General features: G+C 41.6%; 1 protein-coding gene across 6 annotated transcripts in view; it reads left to right on the top strand.

Annotated features, from left to right (window-relative positions):
- RRBP1 (ribosome binding protein 1) overlaps positions 1-26743 on the top strand; it is a 74129-nt gene that overhangs the window by 3682 nt on the left and 43704 nt on the right. For 4 of the 6 annotated variants that reach the window (XM_074317745.2, XM_074317742.2, XM_074317741.2 and 1 more), the window contains exon 2: positions 20438-22436. In XM_074317745.2, the coding sequence (XP_074173846.1) occupies positions 20459-22436 (1978 nt within the window). In that variant the 5' untranslated portion in view covers positions 20438-20458. The remainder of the gene's footprint in view (positions 1-20437; positions 22437-26743) is intronic. The other 2 variants (XM_088789276.1, XM_088789275.1) reach the window with 2 other exon arrangements.

Below are 26743 nucleotides of genomic sequence, written 5' to 3'. Positions count from 1 at the left end.
CATCGCAGGGAGTTCTGTTGAGCAGAGCTAGTCTAGAGATAGCTGGTATTCTGTAAACATTCAGATCTCTATTCCTCTTGATCATTTTGAAATATTGTTGTGTTGAACCATATGAAATGACCAATTCTGTACATCAAAACAGTTGACGAGTGGCAGTTCATGTGCTTCAACATAATGAGATAAAAAAGCATTTATTCCCAACTCCTTGGGTGTATTATAAATTGCATACCAAGAAAAAAAAAAGTGTGGGTAGGCAGCACAGATAGTGGCCCTGCCCTGGAGAGAGTCTTACCTAATACCAACAGCATCGAAATGATCAAACCAAACACAAAAAATAGTTATTGGGCAAAAAGCATATGGCTTGTAGAGAAAGTAAATACGTATTTAAGTGAGAGTGCCTGGGCAAACGGGTCACTTAGTGCTATAGAAAATTAACTTGGGTACTTCCTAGGAGACTGTTTTCTTAGCCAAAAAATTCTGATGAGTCTCCTGAAACAGGCAACCTGACTCCCGGGTCTGAAAACCAGACACATCTACGTAGTGTGTTTCCTTTACAGTGTCCTAAGTGACGTGTCTCCCATCTGTCTAGCAATGGGCAGCAACTTTAATTTATAAAGAAAGTTTTGTAATTTCTAAATTCAATTATTTTGACGAGACTGGAACAGCTGCTGGTTCCCAAACCTTACACGTTCCAGTATACTGGTGGTTTCATACTTGGCTAGCATAAGTTGTTTCCTGGGTCAGTGACTATTTGCAACGCTCTGTTATACTGCATATAACTGTGAAAGGCTCATTTTGGAAGGTATTTGGGAAGAATTTTTGAATTCTTAGCTGTAGTGGGCTAATCTTAATATTCTGAGAAGAACGTAAAACCAAAGTTAACAACCCAGAATGATGGGCAGCTACTTAACTCTCTCCTTGGTCAGAGAGGAGGTCCACTAAGATTGTGCCAGGAGTTATCTATTTATAGTGATAATGAATATCATCTGCTGGCTTAAAAACTGGAATAAAAGACCATTTTAAGGTGAAACCTTTAATTCCATGCCCTAACCCTGGCCGAGGGGTGGGTGAACAAGATCTGTTTTAGGCTGTCTTGAGTCTGGTTCCAGGTTGGTACCCTGTATGGACTGAACTTGGAACTTGGCCTGTACGTGAGATTTGCTTGACCAACCTCATGTACTAAACAATTAAGCCACCTTTTAAAAATGGAGAGTTTTAAAATTAAAATATAGAGTTTTTGGTGTTCTCTTGGGAAAAATGGAAATTTCTGGTCACACCAGGTCTGCCTTTTTGCATGGCAGCCATGGACCGTGGTCGCTTGCACTGGGCAGGGCCTGTGCTCTCATTTACCAGCATTCTACCCTGATTTACAAGCTGTGTGTGGGTATTGGTGGTTCCTGAGGGGGCACTGTATACTCCAACATCAGAAAGCAGAGAGGAGCTGGAGGGCATCTGGGTGTGACTTGAATGGTCACCAGTGTCTCCCCCTGAGCTGCAGGTTGGGGCAGTGGGAGGAGCACTGGCAGGGGTTCCAGTCCTAGAAATAAGTGGTGTGACCTTGGACATAACTTTTCTCTGCCCTGGGCTTCGGTTTCCTCCTCCTATAAAATGAAACTAGGCCAGAAGGCTCCATCTTTCAGGCCACAAACCTTGGTTTATCCTTAACTTCTTGCTTTCCCACACTTGTATCCTGTACACATAGCAAATCCTGTCACCTCTATCTTCAAATTAGAGCTAAAATCCAACCATTCTCACCACTTCCACTGACGTCATCCTGGTCCAAATCCCTCTCATCTTGCTTGGGTTATTGTATTAGCTCTGAAGTTGTCTCCCTGCTTTTGTCCTCATCCCCTACCTTCTAGGCTATTCCAAGAGTAGATCATATCACTTGTTTGTTCAAGATTCTCCTTGGCGAGAATCCCCACAGCGGCCTCCAAGGGCCCCGCTTTCATTCTGGCCTTCTTGTCCTCTGCTTCAGTCACACTGGCCGCTTCTGTTTCTCAGGCATGCTTCTGCCTCAGGGCCTTTGCACATGCTGTTGTTTTCTGTGGGGAGCTTTTTCCCAGATGGCCACATGGCTTGCTCCCCCCATCTTCTTCAGGTCTGTGAAGTGTCACCTTCCTGACCACCCTATTTAAATTGATAGCCCCTGACAATCCCCAACCCCCACTCTTGCTCCCTGACCCACTTCACTTCATGGCTTTCTCTTCATTACTGTCATCTGAAATGCTGCATATGTGATTTGTTTTGTCATCTCTGTCACTGGAGCATAAGCTCTACCAGTGCAGGGATGTGTCTTTTGTTTTCCCGAGATATCCCTAATGCCTGGAACAGTGAGTGGCACGCAGTAGGTGTCCATTCTTGCTGAGCTAATGAAGAGATGATTTTCTAGTGCTCATATTCTATGAGTATATTATTGTTTAGCTTGAAGTACTCTAGATTCCTAGAGCATCAAATAATAAACACAAAAAACATATCCCAAAGCCAGGTGATTTTGAATTCCCTCCAGCCTGGCTCCAGTTGGGAAATTGACAGTTACACTTGTGGTCGGACACTGTCCAATGTGTATGGTCCTGCTTTGCCGGGAGAGGCCACGGGTTTAAAGTGACTCTTAGGAGGAGGCCTGGGCATTTGCTCTCTCCCAGGCACCTCAAACCTCCAGCCCGGTTATATTGATTTCCGTGCTACCTGTTTCTCCACGGTGTGTCATCCATGCCAGGACCGCTCACCAGACTGGGTCCTTCCCAGGTGTTCCCAGGTTCTGGGAGAATTGGCTGCTTGCATCCTTTATTTTCCTGTGCGGTGAGCATTAGGTGGGCTTGCAGAGTAACTAAGTGTGTCATCACTGATGCGCTCAGTTACTCTGCAAGGCCCACCTAATGCTCATTGCACAGGGAAATAAAGGACGCATTGGTTTGAACAAGGAGCTGACTTGCTCTGAAAAGAGGTGTGGTGGGTTTTGTGTTTAGTGGCAAGAGTGTTCCTTATTGGGAGGAGGGAAAATTCTTCTCCTGTAGTTGGGATTCCATTCTCTCTTTTAGTCAGACTGAGGAGTAAAAGGAGTTGATGAGATTAACCTCCTGCCTCGTTGCATGGTGTTTTTCTTTATTCTCGGAGGACTTGCTCATGGAGGCCAGGGGAGGTGGAAGAAAATTGGGACAAGTGGTCTGGTTGGTAAGAGACCATTCCAGGCCTAGTCCCCATCCTTTGTTTCTCCTGTCTTCCTACTTTTGCTTTTAGGCAAAGAAATGAAAAGTAGAGCCTAGATTCCTAGCAGTTTCTGACCAGATGATCTGGTCTACTCATTTTTTGTGGAACACCCTTGTTCTGGCCCTAAGCCCAGGTGCTATGTTTTTCTGGAACTTCTCATTCAGTTGTTAAAATGCACAACTCAGCTACATCAAAAACTATTTTCTTTTCAAGATTCATCCTGACTAGGAATTAGATGTAGCTTTATTTCTGTTGAATATATTTTCATTTCTTTGTGAGTTCTAGATATTTGTGGTAATTGGAAAGAAATATCGTAATTTTCAGAATTTAGTGGTAATCACAGTGATGGAGGGAAGGAAGGAGTCAGTGCTGAAGAATAAATGAATTATTGACACCCTTAATGAAAAGTCTTATTAGTGATGTGTCAGGGACGTTTAAAAGGTCAATTTTATCCACGACTCTAAAGCCCAGCTACTCTCGTTAGGTCTCTTCCCTCTTAAGTTGGAAGAGCCTGAGCCTTATTCTGAACAGTTTGATTTTTAAAAGTCAGTAAGGAGGATGGAACAGTGGTCATGGCCATGGCAAGTGAGGGTCTATGGGACAGTTAAAGCAGGGGGTGACCAGCTGCCTTGACCTTGGTCCTGGCTACTCCCTCTCTGGTGGGAGCAACGTCGCACATGCGAGTATGCACGTGAGAGGAGACAGGAGTGAAAGTGTTGTAGTAGCTCCTCCTGTCATTAAAGATGCTTCTCCTTCCGGATCCACATGGTGCACTTCCCTACCGAAGTTGGCTTAGACATTTTCAGAAAACTTCACTGTCATGAGTCTGTAGAGCAATAAACTTTCACAAACTAAACACCTTGTTTAACCAGCAGATCAAGAAACAGATTATCCTCCCCCCTTGCCCCCACCCCGTCCCTCTTGTGCCCCCGCCAGTTGCTGTCCACCCTCCAGGGTCCTGGGCACACAGATTCATTCAACCTGTGTTTGAACTTGATGTAAATGGAATCACATGGCATAAGCTCTTTTGGGTCTTTCATTGGTTATGTGTGAGGTTCATCTGTGCTGTTGGGCTCGTTCATTCTTGTTGTATAGGACTCCATCGTGAATACATCACAGTTTATCCATTTCACTGTGGATGGGTACTTGGATAGTTTCTTATTTGGGGCTTATATTAAAATATAAATTACATTATACAGAGAGTGCCAAAAATGTGTAACATTTTAAGAAAGAAAAACTGTGTGTTAAAATTGTAATACTCAATATTACCATTGCTGTTAATATCGATAACAAAAGATGACTACAAGTCACGTTTGACTTCTGCAATTACAAGAGGTGCTCAAAGTGGTTACCATCAGCGTCCAGACACAGTGAACTACTGCTTGAGCAACGTTGACCAAAGTGTCCACTTGTATACGTTTGTTTGGCACCCCCGGTATTATAAAATACAAAGTCTTGCCCCTGACTCAGGTAATCACTTGTCCACATTTCCATTGGGTCTCTTCATAGGAGTGGGAACTTGGAGCCACAAATGCTCAGCTTTAGAAGAGAGTGCCAGACTTTTTCCCAAAGTGCTGGTACTAATTTATACTCCCACCAGCAGTATATGAGAACTTGGAATATATTATACAATGGGTGACTTCAAAAAGGACCCAGAATGAAATTTGAGTTACCATTGCTTATTAATAAGAAATCACTCTTGTTCTGCAGTTCTCTTTGTCAGAGATGGGAAAGCTTGGCTGCAGAATTCCTTAATCAGAGATGTGCCTTTGCAGAGGGCTTGTGAAAGAGGGAGGGTTAGATTTTATTGCTGATGAGCAAATGCTGCCTCTTAATCACAAATCTGAGTGGAAAGGCAGCTCCTCTTGGAGTAGTTAAATGAAGGGAGGAGTTCAGCAGAGCTCTAATCTGGAGATTGAGTTCTTCCTTGGATCCTCCTCCCCACCCAGGTTAATATAGTGAGTATTAAGTGGATTTCTTAAGAACAAAAGAGACAGTGGTTGGGTACCAGAGGTCATTCAGCCCTGACTCACACATTTCTAATCTGAAAATCCGCCCACCTCCTGAAATTCTTGTGCAGAGCCCAGGTTTGGTGGTGCGAGGACACTGCAGGCTCCCCTCCTCCGGGATTGCTGTACATTCAGGTTTGGGTTTGGAAGGCTCTCTAGCACAGCCAGTCTTCCTGTCATGTAGCAGGGATGATCTCCTTTTTCTTTAAAGAGCTTGATTGGCTGGGATTTTCATTTGACGAAGAGTGACAACAGTGCCAAATGTCAGTAGCTTAAAGAAAGAAGGGGAACTGTGTTTCTGGTGATAAGATGGACTGGGTGGTCTGACTGGGATTGAGTGGGGCAAATGCTATGTAACAGATAAAAATGCCTTTGAAAGCATTAAATGGCTTGGAAGATATTGAGGAGGCAAAATCTCAGTGAAAGTAATCCTGGTTGGTAAGGATAACCCTGAAAGCATTTGGTGAACTGGGCAAACTCTTGAGTGGGGGTGGGGAGGCAGTACGATGGAAGACCTTTCTTATGGCTAGAACCACAGAGGGCTCCCATACCTTTCACAGTGAAGGCGAGTCAGAAATAAGCCCATTCCTTTCCTGTGAGGTTGAACTCGCAGGTTGCTTCTCATGCAGATCCTTTAATCTTAGTGATAGGATTTTCGCAAGTCAGCTTTAAAATTGTAGAGTCCACCTGAACGGATAGTGCTCCTGGGCTAGTCCACAAGCAAGCAGATCTTTGAAGGACTTCACCTTTATCCTGGGCTCAGTGAATCTCCAGGTATAACTTTTAAAGGAAAATGAGCAGTCCCTATTTAAAAATAGCTAAGCATAGGGAGTGCAGAGCATTACGAATGAGGACCAGCAGAAAGAGATTTGTGAAAACCTAAGACAGTGGAGTGGTTGGCATTGATTTTAAACAACACTTCCTACTATTCTTAAAGTAACAGACAGGATTGAAAATAACCACAAGGAAAGAAAACTATCAAATGACCTAACAAGTTTGAAAAAAGTATCAGGTACAACTTCTTGACATGAGCAACTCAATAATTGTAATTATAAACTCAACAGATTGAAGAGAACATTAAATGAACTGGAAAAGGGAGCAGAAGAAAATATACTGATTTCATCTTATAGAACCAAATAGGTGAATAATTCGTAAGACCTATTAAGAATTAGGGAGGCTAGACTGAGAAGTATGTCTAATTGGAGTTGCAGGAGAGGAGGGAGATTATGGACAGAGTCAGTATATATGAGACAATGACTGAGAATTTTACAGAATGGATGAGACACCCGTCCCCCAAAAGAAAAGAAAAATCCCACGTATATACAGTGTAGTGACACATAAACCAAAGGAGAAAATCAAGAGTGAGGGTGAAATGAAGGTAACTTAAGAGAAAAACCAAGGTAGTTTTTCTCTAAAGGAAATTCTCAAGGATGTTCTTGGAAGGCAAGTAATGCCAAATGGGAAGAGTGAGATGTACGATAAGAAGAATAAAGAAGGTAGTAAATATTTGGGCAACTCTAAACAAATGTAAAATACTAATAACAATGTTGGTAATGGGGAGGGGCTGAAAAAAAGGTAGGATTAAATATGTGCAAACAATATTTTAAATTAAAAGGGTAATGGAATTAGTACAGAGGAATTAAGTTTTGTTTAACTTTGTGAACGGATGTTATTTTTTAAAGGTTATTACTAAAGAATAGAAACAGTGTATTCTGTAATAGTCAAAGGGGGCAATGGAATGATTTAAAAACAATTCAAAAAGACGTAAGAATGGAGACAGAAAGAACGCAGGACAGGTGGGGAAATGGCACAATATAAGATTGTAGATTTAAATTTAAATATATCAACATTCATATTAAATGTAAATTTACTACTCTTGTTAAAACATAAACATATCATACCTGCTTTTTAAAAATCCAGCTATTTGAAAAACTGCTGTATTATTGTTATGTAAAATAGACTTTACCACAAAAAGAACTAGAGAAAGGGTCACTTCATAATGATAAAAGTTCAATTCATTTTAGATAAGACATTTTTAACTTTGCATCTTAACATAATCACAAAAATATAAAACAAAAATTGACACAACTTTAAGAAATGGCCAAATGTATAATTATAGTAATTTTAGCACATCCTCTTAGTAATTGACAGCTAAGCAGACAAAAATCAATAAGGATTAGAACTTTAACAAAATTAGGACTGTGGTCTGTCTATTACTATGTGTAAATAAAACACTGCAGCCTAATACATATTTGACTTAAATTTTCAAAGATTGGCCCTATCCGGGCCTTAAAGTAAATCTCAAAGGATTGGGATTATATGCAGCAAGTAGTCTGATCACAATTCAGTTAAATTAGAAATATGAATAAAAAGATAGAGGAATCTCTATATATTTGGAAATTTTAAAAAGTATGCTTCTAGTATTTATAAGCCATTAAAAAGGAAAATAGAAAATGTTTTGAGAAGAATGATAGTGAAAACACTACATATCAAAACTTGTAGGATGTAGCTAAAGTATTATTTACAGGGAAATTTACAACTTTAAATACATAACACTGAAAAAAAAAGAAAAGATGAAAATAAATGAGCTAAGTTTAAGCATCCGTCTCCAGAAATTACAAAAGGTAAAATAAAGTTAAACCAATCAGAAGGAAGTAAAAATGAGAAGGAATTAATGAAATACGAAACAAATATAGAGAAGTTCAACAAAGCCAAAACTTCATTCTTATAAAGATGAATAATGCTGACAAATATCAAGCAAAATTGACCAAGAAAAAGGCACAAATAATTAATATCAAGAATGTAAAATGGGACTTCCACAGATGTAGTCAACATTAAAAAAATAAGTGACTATTTTTAACAACTTGTGCTGAATAAAAATAAATCAAATCGGTATCATTGTATTCATTAAAAATATCTGAAGGATCCAGATGAGAGGGTACTGTACCACACATACATAGAAGGCTTCTTTTTTACATCTCAACGCGGCAATAATTTTGCAAGTTGTGACAACATAAATAAATCTGTAGGAAGATGTAAGTTATCAACACTGAACCAAGAAGAGAACCACGAACCTAATAAAAAGGATATCTACAAAAAGCCTACAACAAACGTCACACTAAATAACAAGACACCTAAATCTTTCCCTTTTTTCTCTGCTGTCATTCTTTCTCTTTAGCACTGTGTGGGAGGACCTACCCTGCGCAAAAATTCAAGAAAAGTGAAGCGGAAGATAAGATTGGGAAGGAAGAAAGAAACAAAAACTGATCCATAGGCAATATGCTTATATACTTAGAAAAAAAAAATTTTAATCTACTAGACGTTACTAGAATTAGGTAAGGTTGCTGAGGAAAAAGATCAATTACAGTTCTGTATACCATCGACAAACAAAAAATGAAACTTAAAAGAGACACCATTAGCAATAGTGTAAAAACTGTGAAGAACCAAGACATAACTCTTTCCAAAAGCATGTTAAGACCCACAGTGCATTATTTTCCTCTACCAGGATACCTGTGTTTTTCTGTTTAGATGTGGTCCTTATAATCACATAAAACCATATAAATGAGCGACATCCTATCCTATCCTATCCTATCCTATCCTATCCTATCCTATCCTATCCTATCCTATCCTATCCTATCCTATCCTAATGTCATATTTAGTAGAGCCTTCATTCAGTGGATATGCTGAGATTTGCTTGGATACAGTGCAGAAATGACTGGTTGCTGCTTTCTGGGAGCCTAAGGCCTACTGTAGTAAGCATTCTGTCGCGGGCTAGCACATCTTAACTGTTCATGTCCATTTTGAGAAGTCAGAATTCTTGATTCCTACCTTGAAGGCATATTGTCTTCATAAATGTGGTAGAGCCTGTAGTCTTCTTATAAGCTCTCAGAAGATTTGGGACTACTAAGTACCTACTTTCCCACAGACTATTATTTTGAAGAAATACAAAAACGTCTTAATTCTTTTTTTCCCCCCTTAGGCATAGAAATTGAATCTGAAATGGCCAATTTATGAATAAGCAGAGGCTTATAGTAATAGAATACATTTCTATTTTTAGTGTTTCAATCTTTCTTTAAAATGAGTAGTCTTGTTTCTTTAAAGTAGGAAGTCAGTTATTTCCATCCTCTTTAAGCATGAAATAAATTATTTCAGAATACATCTTTTAGTTACAGCATTTCTCTTAGTTTCTTTGGGTAAAAAAGTAATCAGAGATTATACTTAAAATTTAGATCAGATGATCTGAATAGTCTCTTTTCCAGGCATTTAGAAATGTTAAAGTGAATAAGCATGCTTTAAAAGCATAGCTAAACTTACAAGGTAGTAAAGAGATTGCCAGAGGCCATAAACCGAGGGTGAGGGGAGTGACTGGCACTCAGGAGTAAATTGACCCTGGAGTGTGGGTGGGGCGTTGTTAGCCAGAGTCTTCTTGGGTCTTTGGCCTTGGGCTTTAATGTCTAGGCAGGGACAGGGGTTTGTCTAAGGTGGGGAGTGGGACCTGAGCCCAAGTAAAACCTATACCCTTGAAGGTCCACACACTCAATGAAAGGACAGACTAGTGGCAAGAGGTGGTGGAGCTTAACAGTTTTGTTCTCAGGCAGGGGAGGCCAAGTCTCCTCAGAATTTGTAACAGGAGGTTCATCCTTTTAAAAAAATCAGTCCATGGATGCAGGTTTCTCTGATGGCCTAGGTGAAGCAATGGTAAAACCGCCATGTAGAGACAGCGCCACAACTCAGCCCAGACAGGATTGCCGCTGTTAAAGTCCCACCAAAGATATGATACAAAATCACTATTAAAGGCATAAAAGTAGGTAATGAAAAACATTAATGGGAAGAATAATACTAGGAAAACAAGGAGACTGACTTGGAAAAAACAAATAGAATAAGTTAAAGGACTGACTATAGAGCTGGTTAGATTCAGATGAAGAAACGATTGGTGAAGTGGAATATACATCTAAGCAGTTTTCCCAAATGATACCACAGAGATAATGAGATCTAATTAGGAGTTCCACCACAAAGAAACAGACAAGAAATTTTTCAAAGAACTAAGGGGCCAAGGATTTTCCAGAATTGATGAAAAACATGACTCCTCAAACTCAGAAAGCACAATAAGCCTGAATAAGAGAAACAAAAATAAATACACACCAAAAACTATTTTGTTGAATCCTTAGAACCCCAAACATGGATCTTAATAGTAATGAGAGGTTTTTTTAAAAAGGTGTTATAAATAAATGACAACTTGACTGACAGCTTGTGTCTACCCCCTAACCCCCAGAAAAGCCAGAAGACAAAATAATATCTTCAAAGAAGTGAGAGAAAATAACAGGAATTCCGTACTTATTTAACCCATTCAGTTTCATCAAGACTATAAGGACAGAGTTTATCAAGAAGAGATCCTTGTTGAAAGAACTAGTCAAGGATATACTTTGGGAAGACCCAAAAAGAAGGGAGTATGTTAAAAGAAGCAGTGATGAGCAAATAAATTGGTAAACATTTGGGTAAAACAATGAGTTTTCTGGAGCAAAACAATGAGTAGTCCAGGTGTGGGAAGGGGGATGGGATACAGCGAGGTGGAAAAGGGGCTCATCTCAGGTAAAAGGGCACCAGACTTCAGGCCTACAGTTCTTCTGTTGGAGAAGTGGCAAGAGGCATTGGTGAAATGAGGTCAAATATGTATGTTAGGAAAATGTAGGGGTAAAAATCATTTTAATTGTCATTTTAGTACTCACCAAAAAAGATAGAAATAGAATGTATAACTTCCAAACACCATAGAAGAAAAGGCGATAAAATTTAAATAGTCCAATAAAATGCAAACAAAGAGGAGAATAAACAAAGAAAAAGTATTGTAAATGTGAATCACAAAATAAGGGTATATATATTAGTCCAGTTATATAGGAGATCCCAATAGATGTTAATGAACTAAATCTACCAGTTAAAAAGACAAATTGCCACACTGATCTTAAAATAAAATCCTGCTATATGCTATTTTTAAGAGCTCTACTTAAAATGTACCAACACAGAAAGGTTTGAAAGTAAAGAATAGCAAATGATTCTAGGCCAGTATTAACCCCCAAAAGTTTGTATAACTTTAAAAATAATCAGACGTACAAGACTTTAATGAAAAAAAATTGTTAGAGATAAAGAGGGTCACTACATATAATAAGGGAAAAAATAGGTACTTTATTAGGAAGATGTAACAATTCTGATTTCATGTTCACCTAATAAGATGGCCTCCAAATAAAGCACAAATTGACAGATTTCAAGGAGAAAATGGTAAGTCCATGATCATGGTAGGAGATTTTTAAAGCTCTCAATAACTATTAGATTAAGTAGGCGAAAAACTAGAAGGGTTGTATAGAAAATTATGAAGCTCAAAATAGGGATACATGTAGAACCCGTCATTCCATAGAGTACACATGTATTTATAAAAATTGACCACAATCTATCAAAACTTATCAAATTTCATAATCTAAATCAGTGTTTTTCAAACTATTGTGAGCCTCAAAGTCAATTTAGTTGGTTGTGAAAAAACCTTTTAAAATTTTTTGATGGCATAGAAAATACTGGTGCATCCCATGTACTAATACTGAATTATTGTTTCATGAATGTTGTTACGTGTGTATATGTACATACACATGCACATACTAGTACTAGTGTGTGTGTATGTGTCCATCCATTCTGGGTCACATAAAAAATTATTTTTCTTTATCATGGTTAAAAGTCTGGAAACTTTGTTTTCCATCACACAGAACAGATTCTCTGATGACAGTGCAGTTAAATGGGAAATTATCAATAATAATTCAAATCCCCCACATGTTAGGAAAGTTAAGGACACTGCCACTTCATTAATTTGAGGGATAATATGGGAATTAGAAAATACAACTGAACAATAATGAAAAAATACTGTGCATTGCAGTTTGTAGGATGAAGCTACAGCAGTACTTAGAGGGAAATTTCTTGCTTTAAATATTTACTACAAGAAAAAAGAAAGGGGGTGGACCAGTGCCTCAGAAGGTTGGAGCGCCATGCTCCTAACGCCAAAGGCCGCCTGTTCGATTCCCACATGGGCCAGTGAGCTGCGCCCTCTACAGCTAAGATTGTGAATAACGGCTCTTCCTGCAACTGGGCTGCTGTGAGCATCTGGAGGACTGCCTCAGCTGGGTGGAGCGCAAGGCTCATAATACCAGCATGGGCCAGGGAGCTGTGCCCTACAACTAGACTGAGAAACAATGGCTTAAAAACCGGGGGGTGGGACGGCGGGGACAAAAAAAAAAAGGAGGTGGAAACCATGAAAAAGAACCAGTCAGAAATAAAGGATATAGTAACAGAAATGAAGAATATATTTTTAAAAAAGAAAGGGCTGAAAATTAATAAATGTCCATAGCAAGCGGATAGAACAAAATAGAAGTTGGAGGAAGGAATAATGAGAATTAATTATATAGATCAGAAACCCAAAAGCTGGTTCTGGAATCATTGAAATTGAATCAGCAATTTACAGTAGCCAAGTCATTCCTCGTGGATGAAGAGGTTGTGGTGTATATGTGGTGGAATATTATTCAAGCATGAAAAGTACAAACTCCTGCTTTGACATTGACAACATGGATGGACCTTGAGGGCATTATGCGAAGTGAAGTAAGTCAGAGAAAGACAAATACTGTATGATCTTATATGTAGAGTCTTAAAAAAAAAACTTATAGTAAAAGAGATCAGATTTGTGGTTATCATAGGCAGGGTGTGGGGGAGGGGAAATTGGATGAAAGTGGTCAAAAGGTACAAACTTCCAGTTATAAGATATATAATTAGTAGGCATGTGATGTACAACATGATGACTATCGTTAACACTGTCGTGTGATACATACGAGTATGAAAGTTGTTAACAGAGTAAATCCTAAAAGTTCTCATCATAAGAAACGTTTTTTTTCTTTTTGTTTTGTATCTACATGCAATGATGGATATTAACTGAATTTATGGTAATTACGATATATGTAAGTCAAATCACTATGCTGTACACCTTAAACTTATACAGTGCTATATGTCAATTATAACTCAAAACAATGAATCAGTAGTTAAAAAAAAAAAAATCAGCTCTCTCGCCCCTATACCTCCAGGAACAGATCTTAAAACACTAGATCCAGGCAGTTTTACAGGCAAGTTCTTCCACATCTATTAAGAATAGGGAGAAAGGGATGATCCTTAGCTCATTTTATGAGACTCGAGTGTCCTTGCTACCAAGACCACATAAGAGCAGTCTGAGAATGACCTCTAACTCTCTTTACTTAAGAGCATGCATGCAAATCCCACATAAAAAGGTGAACAAACCAAATCTAGTGATATATTAAAAAAGAAAAGGCCCACCATCAAGAAGGGTTTATATTATAAGAATGAAATGTGAGTTAACATTAGAATATATATTATTGTAATTCAACCCATTTCAGGTTAGAGAAAATGTCAGGTGATAAAGAAAAAACATTTGCTAAAATTCAGTACCCAACTGTTAAAAAAGTGAAAAGAAAAGGTAACTAGGAATATAAGATAGCTTAATCTGAGAAAATACCATGTTTCCCCAAAAATATTTCCCCCCAAAAATAGCTGGACAATCAGCTCTAATGCATCTTTTGGAGCAAAAATTAATATAAGACCTGGTATAATATTATAATATAATATAATATTATTGTATTGTATTGTATTGTTATGTTATATTATAGACCTGGTCTTATAGTAAAATAAGACCGGGTCTTATATTAATTTTTGCTCCAAAAGACGCATTAAAGATGATTTTCAGCTAGGTCTTATTTTTGGGGAAACATGGTACTTCTACCAAAAATCTGTGGTCAACACAGCATCTAATGGTGAAGACTCAGGGATGAGACCAGAAGTGGAGACTCAGGGATGAGACTAGGAAGCCCTGTTTCCCACCGTGTTCAACACTGTTACAGAGTTCTGTGAGACAAGAAAAAGAGAAGAAGAAGAAAAAAAAGAGAGAGAATAAGGATTAGACAGCAAGAAACGGCACTGTCTTTTTTCATTGGTGATTTTTTTTTAAACAGAAAATCTAAGAGAATCTACAAACTCGGTTTGACGAGAGTTTAGCATAATATCTGGGTAAATGAATAACTGCGGTTGTCTATAGCTAGAAATAGAAGAGTAATTTACAAAAGATATCTTTTTCCTGTATATTTTAAGTTAGCAATAATCTTAACAACAAAAGATGGGTAAGACTTTTATAGGGAAGACCATGAAAAGCTATCCGCAAGTTTAAAAGAACTTTTTAAATGAATGTAGCGCTTTGCCATACGATATTCATTGATGAGAAACCCATAGAGTACAGTGTCAGTTCTCACTATATTCATCTGTAAATTCAGTGTTATTCAAATGAAAATCCCAGTAGAATTTTTGGAAAGGAGGCATAGGCCAAAAATGGGGTGATGATGCAGGGCATAGATAAATACACTGGTGGGACAAAATATGGAGTCCAGTAATAATAGATCCAGGTATATTGCAGACTTGATGGGACAGAGGTGGCCTATAAGTCGGGGGAACATGTTTTTCTTTGGGGGGGGGAAGGGGGTGAGGGGAGCTAAAACAATCAGGAAATGGTGCTGGGTAATTATACTGATGGGGAAAAGTTATATCACTATTTCCTGTCACATGCCAAAGTAAATCCCAGGTGATTAAAAAAATACCTACATTCCCACTTACACAATTCCCACTTACACATTCCCACTGTGGGAATGTAAGTTGGTACAGTCACTGTGGAAAACAGAATGGTGGTTCCTCAAAAAGTTGAGAATAGAATTACCATATGACCCAGCTGTCCTGCTCCTGTGTATCTACCCCAAAAATCTGAAAAACTTTTACCCGTAAAGATACATGTACTCCAATGTTCATTGCAGCATTATGTATGGTGGCCAAGACATGGAAACAACCAAAGTGTCCTTTGATAGATGATTGGGTAAAGGAGGTGGTACATATATACAATGGAATATTACTCTGCCATAAGAAAAGATGAAACACTGTCATTTGTGACAACATGGATGGGTCTTGAGATTATTATGCTAAGCAAAATAAGTCAGACAGAAAAAGTTGAGAATCATATAATTTCACTCATGTGGGATATAAAACTGAAAGCAACAAAGGAACAAGATAAACAAAGAAACAACAACTCAGACTCAGACAACAGTTTAGTGGTTACCAGAGGCTAACGGGAGGGGAATGGTAGAAGAATGTGAAGGGGGTCAAGTATATGATGATGGAAGGAGAACTGTCTCTGGGTGGTGAGCATACAATGTGATCTATAGATGATGTGTTATAGAAATGTACACTTGAAATCCATGTAGTTTTACTAACCATTGTCATCCCAATAAATTTAATAATAATAAATAAAAACTACCTACGAAAAGTATTATTGAGGTTCTTAGAAGAAAATAACTTCTAAACAATAAAATGACTTCTGTCACAATGGTTGTCTCCCATCCCAATGGTTAGAACCTGGGTGGCTGGGGGTCAGGGATATAAGGGAGATTTTTCACCCTGTATGAACCGTTTTGGTCCTTTTGAGTTTCACCCATGGGAAATGTATTGCCTGCATCCAACATAAATGAGTAATTATTTAAATTTAAAGGATAGCAATACTTTTTTCCTTTAAAAAAAAAGGGAAGGTTATGACTCTAGGGTAGTATCTGAAACAAGAATGGCAAACTATAAAGGCAAAGATTAGTAAATTGTATTACATTAATAGTATAATTAATAGTTGATATCAAAAACATTATAAATTGTTTGAGAGAGAAACCACAGACTTAGACACATCTAAAACAACAAATGAGTAATATCCAAAATAGTATGTAGAGGATACCTATAAACGGAAAAAAAACAAAACAATAGAAAAATGGGCAAAGGCTATAAATAGTAACACAGCAAAGAAATCTGAAGGGCTAATAAACATGGAAAATGCAATGTCATATCCATTTGATTGGCACCACGTCTCAAGTTTGACCACAGTAGGAAATGTTGTCAGAGATGTGGAGGGAGGGGGGACCTTCGAGGCACTGCCCCTTTGGGAGCAGTTTGGCAGCAGCTGGCATATGCGTGCCCACCCTGTGACCTAGTAAGTCCAGTTCTAGGTATATCATAGTGAAATCTGTGCAGTGGCACAGGGAACCTGGGAGACATGTCATACTACATAAATTTTTAATACATAAATTTTTAAATACATACATTTTTAAAACCTAAGTGCCTGTCATAGTGTGGACCCATTTCCATTTGTGGTCTAATTACATAACATAGGAATTAAAATGAACTAATGCTATGTGTATTTATACAAATAAATCTCAAAAACTAAGTTTTCAAAAAAATTGCCCAGTGGTAACCTGCAGTAGCAGCATTTATATAGCACTCAAAGCCACACTATATTTTGTTTGTGGAGACACATATTTATAATGTAAGGATAAACACGTGTGGAGGTACTAAGTGATATATTCTGGGTGCTGGCTGGTTCTCTCTGGAAAGAGAAAGATAATTTAAAATAAATATCTGAAGTAAATGTGGTAAAATGTTTCCATTTGATAAACCTTTATCAAAGGTAAGGTGGTAGGTAAATGGATGGTCATGATGTTTTTCTTAATCTTTTGTATATTTGAAATATTTCAAAATACTAAAAAAAAATTAGGAGAGGGTGACACTGGTACAGCTATATCTGCTAGGGTCTCTATTTCATTGTCATTCTGTTTTAGTTTTGTACCTTCCTGGGAGGTCATCTTGGGCCCAGTAAATGGATCTGGGGACTTGTTCTCTTGGACACCCTCCCTATCCCCCAGCACACCCCAGCCTCATGGCTTCTCTGAGTGCCTACACGTGGCCCCAGGGGAGCAGCTAGTTAGTGATGAGACCTGGCCCCAGGGGCGCTGTTGAAGGTCCTTTCACAAAGCCTAGTTAATCCCAATTGCCAAATTAGGCTGAACTGGCCAAACTGGACTAGGCTGGTTAGGTCACATGAGTTAGCAGATGTAGTCCATGTCTGAAGAATTTGGTTTTCCACTTAACTTTTGTTCCCTGAATCCTTACCCTCCAGGAACAGAAGGAAAAACATTCTCTCAGCACCTTCAAGGTGGGCCAGTGAATTTCAGTCAGCCAGCCTCGGAATGGTCCCCAGGCTTGTGGGTGGCCTCCTGCTTCCTTCCATCGCAGGGCTTTCACCTTTCTACTTTACACTCTAAGTGTACTAGCAATAATAAGTAAAAGTACATATTTCATAGAAATTTCCAGAATTGACAGAATGTAGGTGCTTTGTAGTCAGCCCATACAGGATATGTGTGGGCACACACCTGCTTTGCCAGTCTGGACATGGTCTGTGGGAAACCCTGGGGACGATTCCTAGGGGTCCTTTTATAACAGGAATTTTATAAGCAAAGCACCCCAAATGCTGATATTGAGAGCACATTGTGAGGCATCACCAGCTTTATCATTCCTGTGAGTCAGGGATCTCCCATGGTGTTGCCACCCAAGCTGACCCTACAATAGCATCAGGAAGCCTGGCTTTCACTTAGGTATCTTTGCTGTTTGTGGTGATATAACCTTAGTGTTAAATGTTTCGGTGTGTTACTCAAGACTAGGGCTTTTTATTTTTCTGTGAAAGATTTCTTTTAAAGAGATTCTAACCCAGGAATTAGTAGTGGGAATGTAATTTCTTTTTAAAGCAACCCTTCCTGCGTAAGTTGGGAATGCACGCTTGTGCTGGTATCAAACATACACTTGTGTGTGCTACAGAGGAGAATACTCTCCCAAGCTAGCCTTTCTCGAGTCTGTGCTCCCAAAAGAGGGTGGGTTTTGTATTCCGTGTTTGCCTAACTTGAGTAAGAGTCAAGGTTCATTTTCAACCTTGGTTCTTCTGCTTAAACCACAAGGCTGCATAGGCTCCACAGTGCTTGGCAGGAACAGAGCCTGCATTGTAGGAGCCTGGTGACCCTGCAGCTCCATGGGAGACCAACCCTCAAGTTGGGAAGCGACTTGGGGCTTTTGGAGTCGCAGCCAGGGTGACCCAGGCCCCTGGCGTTGTACTGCCTCTGGAGAAAGGGAGTATTTCAGAGGCATTCTGTCATCTGAATATACTGAATATAGTGACTGTAATGTAGTTTTTGTAGCTGAACGTGTCCACATTGGCGAAGTTCTAAGAGGTCCTTGTGAGGACCTAGAGTTTCGGTTGGTGGATGCCCACTAAGAAATGAAGGTTGACCGTAGAATGTTCCAAGGCTTCTTGTCCCTGCCCACCTGCCCCCTGGATCCCTCCAGGGCTAGCAGGGCAGTTTCATTTTCAACACTTAGCCTGTGAGTGTGTCATAGCTTGTGAGTGTGTTTCTGGAAAGACTAATTTGGAACACCCTCTCTTGACTGTCATATATGAGGGCGCCCTGGCTGTGGATCATGCTCTCAGAGGTCAGAATCCATTTGTCCAGGTGGAAGGCTCCATGCGCCTGCCTCAGACTTCATTTGCAGAGGTTCTGACCATAATGAAGAGTTTGACTTGGTCCTACATTCCCAGGGTGACAGTCTGGGAGCGGTAAGGATCACAGCTGCGTCTAGTGGCGTTACCACTGGGGAAAGCACATGCTATGAAGTGTTTGTCAGGAGTGCATTAAACCCTCTGCCTGCAGAGTTTTATTAGAAACGCACAGCGAAAGTGTGTTTGTTCTTTGACAAGAGTGATTTTTCTTAGAAAATATTGCTGAGACATGTAAAACAATTTCTCTTCTCAGTTCCTTCTTTAAAATACTCTTAAGATCAAAATTTAGATTTCATGATTATTTAGAAATTCCTACTCTATTTCCCTTTCTTTCTTCTACTGGAAGAGGAATCTCAACTTCTAAGCCACTGTCAAGCCGGGACCCGGCCTACCACAGAGTCTAGAGATTTTGGAGGGTTATGTTGGGGGGTGGGGTTCACCTCTCCTGCTCCTCTCCCTTCTCCCCCTTTCCACTTTCCCTTAGCCACCCTTCTATGCTCGCTTTCTGTTCACTAATTCCATTGCTGATCCATAGGGAGCTAGGCTTTTTTCTCACTCTGGAGTTCAAGGGACTGCAAAATTATAATAGCATCAAAATTAGTTGATAAAAGTTGAATGAATCCAAACAAATAAGCATCTTAGAGTTCCTCACTGAAGTTGAACCTAGCCTGGGCTATCAGCCAGGAAGTTGTGGACCAGGCTGCCTCTGACCCTTTGGACTTTGGTTCATGGGCTGTGAGAAGGGGCAGTTCATCCTCTGGGTTTGGAGTTTGTTGTCAGGCAAAGGGCCCCCTTTCCCGTGTGAAGGTTGAGCCTGGTGACACTGTACACCCTCTTTACAGCCTCCGGATGTGAAATTCCAAACCTGGAGTCTTATTTGGTGGGCTTTCCAAGACTGATACTTCCTGTTTCCAAATGTGTGAATTGCAGGTTCCATATCTCTTCAGCAGCTATCGCTGGCAGAAGGCCATTTTTCATTTACCTCACCAAATTCTTGATCACTTTTCTGGCTTGTAACGTAAAGATTTTCATTTCTGACCCTGGGTAGTTATGTTTATCAGCACTAGGGAAATGGGAGGTAACAGAGTAGAGATGGCACACTGGGGACCTGCTGGCCAGAATACATATGGGTGAAAGCCTACAGAAGTATTTGGTTTGCCTCACATGTTATTTTTTAAATCTGCCAATTTCACATGGAGAAAAAAAGATTTCTGGCCTAACCCGAAAAAGCAAAAATCTTTTTTTCTTGTGACACAGCGCTCACATTTCTATAATAATCAGCTATGGCTAGGTAACACTTGCCCCCTAATTTAGTGGGGCATTTTTGCTGCAGTCCTCACCACTCCCCAGCATTTCACACCTGGCCTGTGCTTGTGCTCATGTGGACCTTTAACCCCTGCAGAGGGGAATATCTTGAATTGTGATTGAGGCTTCTGAGTCTCCAGGGCATCATGTGCCCTAGTTATCGACCTGCATTCTGCCATCTCTCTTTTGCTTTATATCTGCCGGCACTAAAAGGGACGGCTCATATCTTGTGTAAAAATTGCTTCCTTCTAAGGAATGGCAGGTAAGAATGTATGACATCAGAGATTGCCTGGATTTGTTTTTGCTCTGACTTTATCAGTGTGGAGAGGAGTGAAACCTTCAGTCTGGTAGTGAGGGTGGGGTGGAAACTGTTGATGCCTCAGTTTCTGCAGAAAGTAATCTATGTGTATGTATTTGGCAGGTGAAAGGAAAGCCAGCCAGGATGGACATTTACGACACTCAGACCTTGGGGGTTATGGTTTTTGGTGGATTCATGGTTGTTTCCGCCATTGGCATCTTTCTGGTGTCAACCTTCTCCATGAAGGAGACATCATATGAAGAAGCTCTAGCCAACCAGCGTAAGGAGATGGCAAAAACTCACCACCATAAAGTGGAGAAGAAGAAGAAGGAGAAAACAGTGGAGAAGAAAGGAAAGACCAAGAAAAAGGAAGAGAAACTCAACGGGAAAATACCTGACCATGAGCCAGCCCCCAACATGACCATCCTCATCAAAGACCCAGTGCGAGCACCTGCAGTGGCAGTGGCTCCAACCCCAGTCCAGCCCCCCGTGGTCATTGCCCCTATAGCCACAATACCAGCCATGCCCCAAGAGAAGCTGGCCTCCTCCCCTAAAGACAAAAAGAAGAAGGAGAAAAAAGTAGCAAAAGTGGAACCAGCAGTCAGTTCTGTAGTGAATTCCATCCAAGTTCTTGCCTCAAAGGCTGCCATCTTGGAAACTGCTCCCAAGGAGGTGCCTATGGTGGTTGTGCCCCCAGTGGGTGCCAAGGCCAGTACTCCATCCACTGGTGCTGCACAGGGCAAAAAGGCAGAAGGGCCCCAGAACCAGGGCAAAAAGGCAGAGGGGGCCCAGCACCAGGGCAAAAAGGCAGAGGGAACCCCCAACCAGAGCAAAAAGGCAGAGGGAACCCTCAACCAGAGCAAAAAGGCAGAGGGGGTCCCTAACCAGGGTAAAAAGGCAGAGGGGGCCCAAAATCAGGGCAAAAAGGTAGACGTGGTCTCGAACCAGGGCAAAAAGACAGAAGGAACCCTGAACCAGGGCAAAAAGGCAGAGGGAACCCCAAACCAGGGCAAAAAGGCAGAAGCGGTCCCGAACCAGGGCAAAAAGGCGGAGGGAACCCTGAACCAGGGCAAAAAGATGGAGGGAGCCCCAAACCAGGGCAAAAAAGCGGAGGGAACCCCAAACCAGGGCAAAAAAGCAGAGGGAACCCCAAACCAGGGCAAAAAGGCAGAGGGGACTCAGAACCAGGGCAAAAAGGCAGAGGGGGTTCCTAACCAGGGCAAAAAGGCAGAGGGGGTCCCTAACCAGAGCAAAAGGACAGAAGGGTCCCCCAACCAGGGCAGAAAAGTAGAGGGGGCTCCCAGCCAGGGCAAAAAAGTAGAGGTGGCCCAGAATCAGGGTAAAAAAGCAGAGGGGGCCCCCAACCAGGGCAAAAAGGCAGAGGGGGCCCAGAACCAGGGCAAAAAGGCAGAAGGGAGCCCCAGTCAGGGCAAAAAGGTAGAAGTGGTTCAGAATCAGAGCAAAAAGGTAGAAGGAACCCCCAACCAGGGCAGAAAGGCAGAGGGGGCCCAGAACCAGGGCAAGAAGGCAGAGGGGCCCCCCAACCAGGGCAAAAAAGCAGAAGGGGCCCCCAACCAAGGCAAAAAGGCAGAAGGGACCCCCAACCAGGGCAAAAAGGCAGAAGGGACCCCTAACCAGGGCAAAAAGGCAGAAGGGACCCCTAACCAGGGCAAAAAGGCAGAGGGGGTCCCCAACCAGGGCAGAAAGGCAGAGGGGGTCCCCAACCAGGGCAAAAAGACAGAGGCGGCCCAGAGCCAGGGCAAAAAGGCAGATGGGGCTCAGAATCAGGGCAAAAAGGCCGAGGGGGCCCAGAATCAGAGCAAAAAGGCAGATTCAGTTGCTAATCAGGCCACAAAGACTGAGGGTGTTGCAAACCAGGGTAAAAAAGCAGAGGGGGGCCCCAATCAAGGCAGAAAGGCAGAAGGAACCCCAAACCAGGGCAAAAAGTCAGAGGGGTCTCCCAACCAGGGCAAAAAGGTGGATGCATCTTCCAATCAGGGTAAAAAGGCAGAGGCAGCTCCTATCCAGGGCAAAAATGCAGATACGGTCCAGAGCCAGGAGGCACCAAAACAAGAGGCTCTTGCTAAGAAGAAGTCTGGTTCAAAGAAGAAAGGTGAGCCTGGTAAGTAGCTTTGATTTCTTTATGAACTTGGAGGACAGGTTTTCTTTAAATGGCTTGTGGATTCCCTTTGGGGAAGCCATCTTTATCAGTCAGCTATTGCCACAACAAGGCTGCATAACAGACATTCCAGATGTCAGTGGCTTCCACCAGCAGTCATTCTTGCTCTTGCTTCTGTTGGATTGGCTGGAGGTTGACTGATCTGGGTTGTCTCAGCTGAGTGGCTCTGCTTCATGCTGCAGTTTAAGTGGGTTTGGCTCCTTACTGCAGTTCTGTTCCACATGTGCTCATTCTGGGGCCCAGGCTGAGGCTTCAGGGCAGAGGCCCTTTTCATGGTTACAGCAGAGCTGTAAAAGGGCACATTTCAAACCAGCATCCTATTGGCCGCAGCAAGTCATATGACATATACTGAGACTGAGTACGGCAGATCTTTCTTAAATGTCTGACTATTTCTTACCTCACCTGGTACTTTAGCATAGCTTTATTGTTTCTGTATGTTTGTTGAGTGAATAATGGTAGGATAATATTTCCAGAGAACAATGGCATTCAGCCCCTATCCCGTTTCCTCTCTTCCCTACCCCCTACCCCAGTTATTTAACGGAACATTTTATATATATGTATGTATGTATAATACAGAGGGTGCCAAAAAAATGTATACACATTTTAAGACAGGAAAACTGTATTAAAATTGTAATATTTAATGTATACTGATGACAAAAGATGAATGTAAGTCATGTTTGACTTCTGTAGTTACGAGAGATGCTCAAAGAGGTTACCATCAGCATCCATACACTTCTGATTATGGCGAACTACTGCTTGAGCAACGTTGACCAAAGTGTCCGCTTTGTGTACATTTTTTTGGCACCCCCGGTGTATATGATCTATATATAATAACATAGAACATTAAGTTCCCCTTATTTTTTTAGTGCATATTACTATAGAAATTGGGCCAGTGAATTCCTATTTCATGTTCATCACTCCTTTGATAGAATAGTCTTAGGGTTTTGTTCTTGTTTTCTTTAAGTCTTTGACTAGCCTTTACTTGATTTGGGAAAGGGATTGCATTTGTCTTGATTAGGCATCTTCTGGGAGCTGAAGTGTTTGGACCTGTGCTGGATAGCACAGGACCCTATGTTTTTAGCTGGGTTTTCCTCTCTTACCTCTCTGTGAAACTACATTACCTTTTCTCAGATTTCCTTCTCCAACTTTTGTTGGGGTGGGCATTTTTTCAGGCAGCATCTTGCTCCATGTGAGGGGACCCATCGTCTGTGAGCAGCTTCGGGCTCCTGCTGAGGGTCAGGTACCAGCCACCTGGCCCCACAAGGTTAAGTCAACCTCTCATGAACTTTGAAAACCCAACCACTTAGCTTCAGCCCTGCCTCCACAGGCTGGAGGGAGGGCACACTGCCCTGACTTTAAGGTAATGTTCCACTTGATCCAGGGACAGGAACATTTGAGACTGGAAGACAGGGATGGGACTGGGAACTGGCCTGTTTTCTGGCTCTCCCCCATCAGGTGTGTCCAGTGGCCATCATTACCATGCAACGGCTTTAGACCTCTGAGATAAGACATGAAACAAATGTGATGATGATATCGAAAGGAAGGCAAATGGTCCTAATTTACAGGTAATAGAGAACCTTGTTAGAAGGAAGATCTAACTTTATGCCTGTGTGAACCCACACAGCAGCTCAACTGAGATGGTATAAGAGAAAATTTGATCAGAAGAAAGAAATACCCTGGTCCAGGATAAGAAAGATTAAATACTATGGATAAAATGATAGTTATTCCCAAGTTCACTTAGTGGTTTATTATTATTCCAGCCATAATTTCAGTTGGACTCCTCCCTCCCCTCCCCCCCCCCCCCCCGCCACCCTTAACTTGACAAAACTAATATAGAAGTTCCATCTGGAAGGAGAAATATATAAAGAATATTGGATAGAGTTTTAAGTGACTTTTGGAAGGCCAGTTCTGTCTGATGTGTGAACTACTGTAATTACAAGCAGGGTGCTGGCCCAAGGCTAGCCAGGTCAGGGAACAGAATAGTCCTAAAACAGATGGTGTCATCCCTAAGAACTTCAATGAGGGGAGGGAGCATCATTTCAGAGGGGAGGAGAAATGTTCAGGCAATGATATTGGGCAGCATGTTCAAGATTTGGAAGAATCTGCATATACCCCTGTAAAAATATGAGGTTTGGATGAATTAGATTTAATTTAAAAAGAAATCAAACCCTAGAAAATATAAAAGACAACTGAAGTTAATATTGATCAGCTCATATGGCAGAGGCTGTCACTCCAAAGCTGCAAGGAGAAAATCACAAAAGCCAATATTGGGTTCTTGGCCACATACATAAATAGCCATGTGGGACAGTCAGGACCAAAATGAAAACAGCCACAAGGGGCAATATGTGCGGCTGATACGATGCCTGAAGGTGAATTTCTTTATTCTTTAGGGTATCTGGGAGTCTGAACATATGGGGAAAATCTTTTCTTGTACTTTATTTTTTATTTTCTTGAATGTGCACGGTGTGATGTCAGCCCTGTTTTCCCGAGGTTTTTGTGTAAAGCCATCTTCAGGGCCCTCTGCGGTGGATGCGGCCGCTCCCACCCCCAACTTTGTGAAGTTCATGAAATCATGGTTTTTCCCAGTTACTTATGGAATGGGGCTCACACTTTCTCTTGCGATTACCTCTTCTATGTGGAGTTTAGCGTTCCAGAATTAATCTGACTCATTTTTAGCATTTTTGGCTATGACCATGTTTCTAAGTGAGAAGCAGGCCATGTTCTTTCTATGCAGTTGCACCTTATGTCCCATGAGGCTGTGGTCAGCTCCACTTGCCTGTCCTTGACCTCCTTGCCTGCAGCTGGTGTTGAGCTTAGCTTTTCTGTGTCTGTCCAGGGCCTGTCCACCCGTAGCTTCTCTAGGGCTGTGTGTGCCCAACTTGAGGGAACTGTGGGCACCACTCTGGTTCGTCTGGCTGGCCCTGGGCATCCAGAAACAGGGGACCTGGAGATGTGCGTAGCTTTGGGGGCCTGAGGACTGTGGGGAGGTACTAGGGAAGTAGGTTCCAGATCACTGGTGAGGCCAGGAAGGGAGTTCCTCCTCTGAATTGAGGAGACCTTGACTCGGGTCGGAGAGCTCCAGGACCATGAAGTTTAGATCCTGGGTACCAGAGAGCTAGAGTCCAGGGCTGTGCTATCCAGTACGAGAGCTGCTGGTCACATGGGGCCATATAAGTTAACGTTCAAGTCAATTAAAAGTCAATAAAATGAAAGATTCAGTCACACTAGCCACAAGTGCTCAGCGGTTCTTACATGTGGCCAGTGGCTGCCCTTTTGGACAGTGTAGATGAAGGACAGCATCTCCAGCAGCACAGTAAGTTCTGCTGGACAGCGCTGCTCTGAACAGCGCGATTGGCAGGGAGGTGGCCTCTTGGGTCACTTTGCAGGTGGCCCTGTGAAAACGAATACATCTTTGCAGCCTTGCGTTGGCACCTCCCTGCCCTGTTCTGTCTCCTGCCTGTGTCCTGGATGGTGTGGGAGTGCGCTCCCTATTGTCCTCCATATCGTAGGAGATGTGACGAATGAGGTCATGGAGGCTGTAGCTTGCCATGACATGTGACACATCAGTGACAAAACCCACCGTGGAGCTGCGGCCCACCCGAGACGGGGTTGCTTCCTTGGTCATCGTGGGGTTGGCCCAGCAGGGCCCTTGCTGACAGGTGCCCCAGAGGAATACCCGGCATGTGTGGAGGCGGGCACAGAACATACTTCTGCAGGTCCGACTTGGAACTATTCCAGAACTTCTGATCTGATTTTCCTACAAGAGCAAATGAAGGCCATGTGACAGCTTTTTACCACTTGTCTGTAGCCAGATTTGACAGTGAACACCTGCCTTCCTAATCCTTGCTTTTTAAAGTTTGTTATTATAAATATCTGCTTTCAGCAAACAAAATTCAAGCAGTATAGAAGCATGGAAGGTGAAAATTGAAAGTCTTCCTTTCCACTCCATCCCATTCACCACCTGCTTCCAGAGGGAGCCACGGGGATGCTCTGCTCATCACACCCGATGCACACATGGGGCTGCAGCGCACACAGCTTGAGAACTGTCTTTCTTTACTCATGAGTGTACTGGTGACTTCTTTCCACGTTGCACCTATAGGGCTGCCACTTTCAGCTACGTCATATTCCATGTAGCATGACTGTATCATAATTTATTTAAATGACATTAAGTAGCGTGCAGTTTTTTTGCTGCTAAAATTAATGCAGTGATGTATATATATAGTCGTGTGAATATCTCTAGGAAGTAAGTT

Source organism: Rhinolophus sinicus, chromosome 13 (genome assembly GCF_057876585.1).
Source record: "Rhinolophus sinicus isolate RSI-liver-muscle chromosome 13, RSI-T2T, whole genome shotgun sequence".
Taxonomy (NCBI): Eukaryota; Metazoa; Chordata; class Mammalia; order Chiroptera; family Rhinolophidae; genus Rhinolophus; species Rhinolophus sinicus.
The sequence above is the reverse complement of the archived record's forward strand: the minus strand, read 5'-3'. Positions and strand labels throughout refer to the sequence as shown.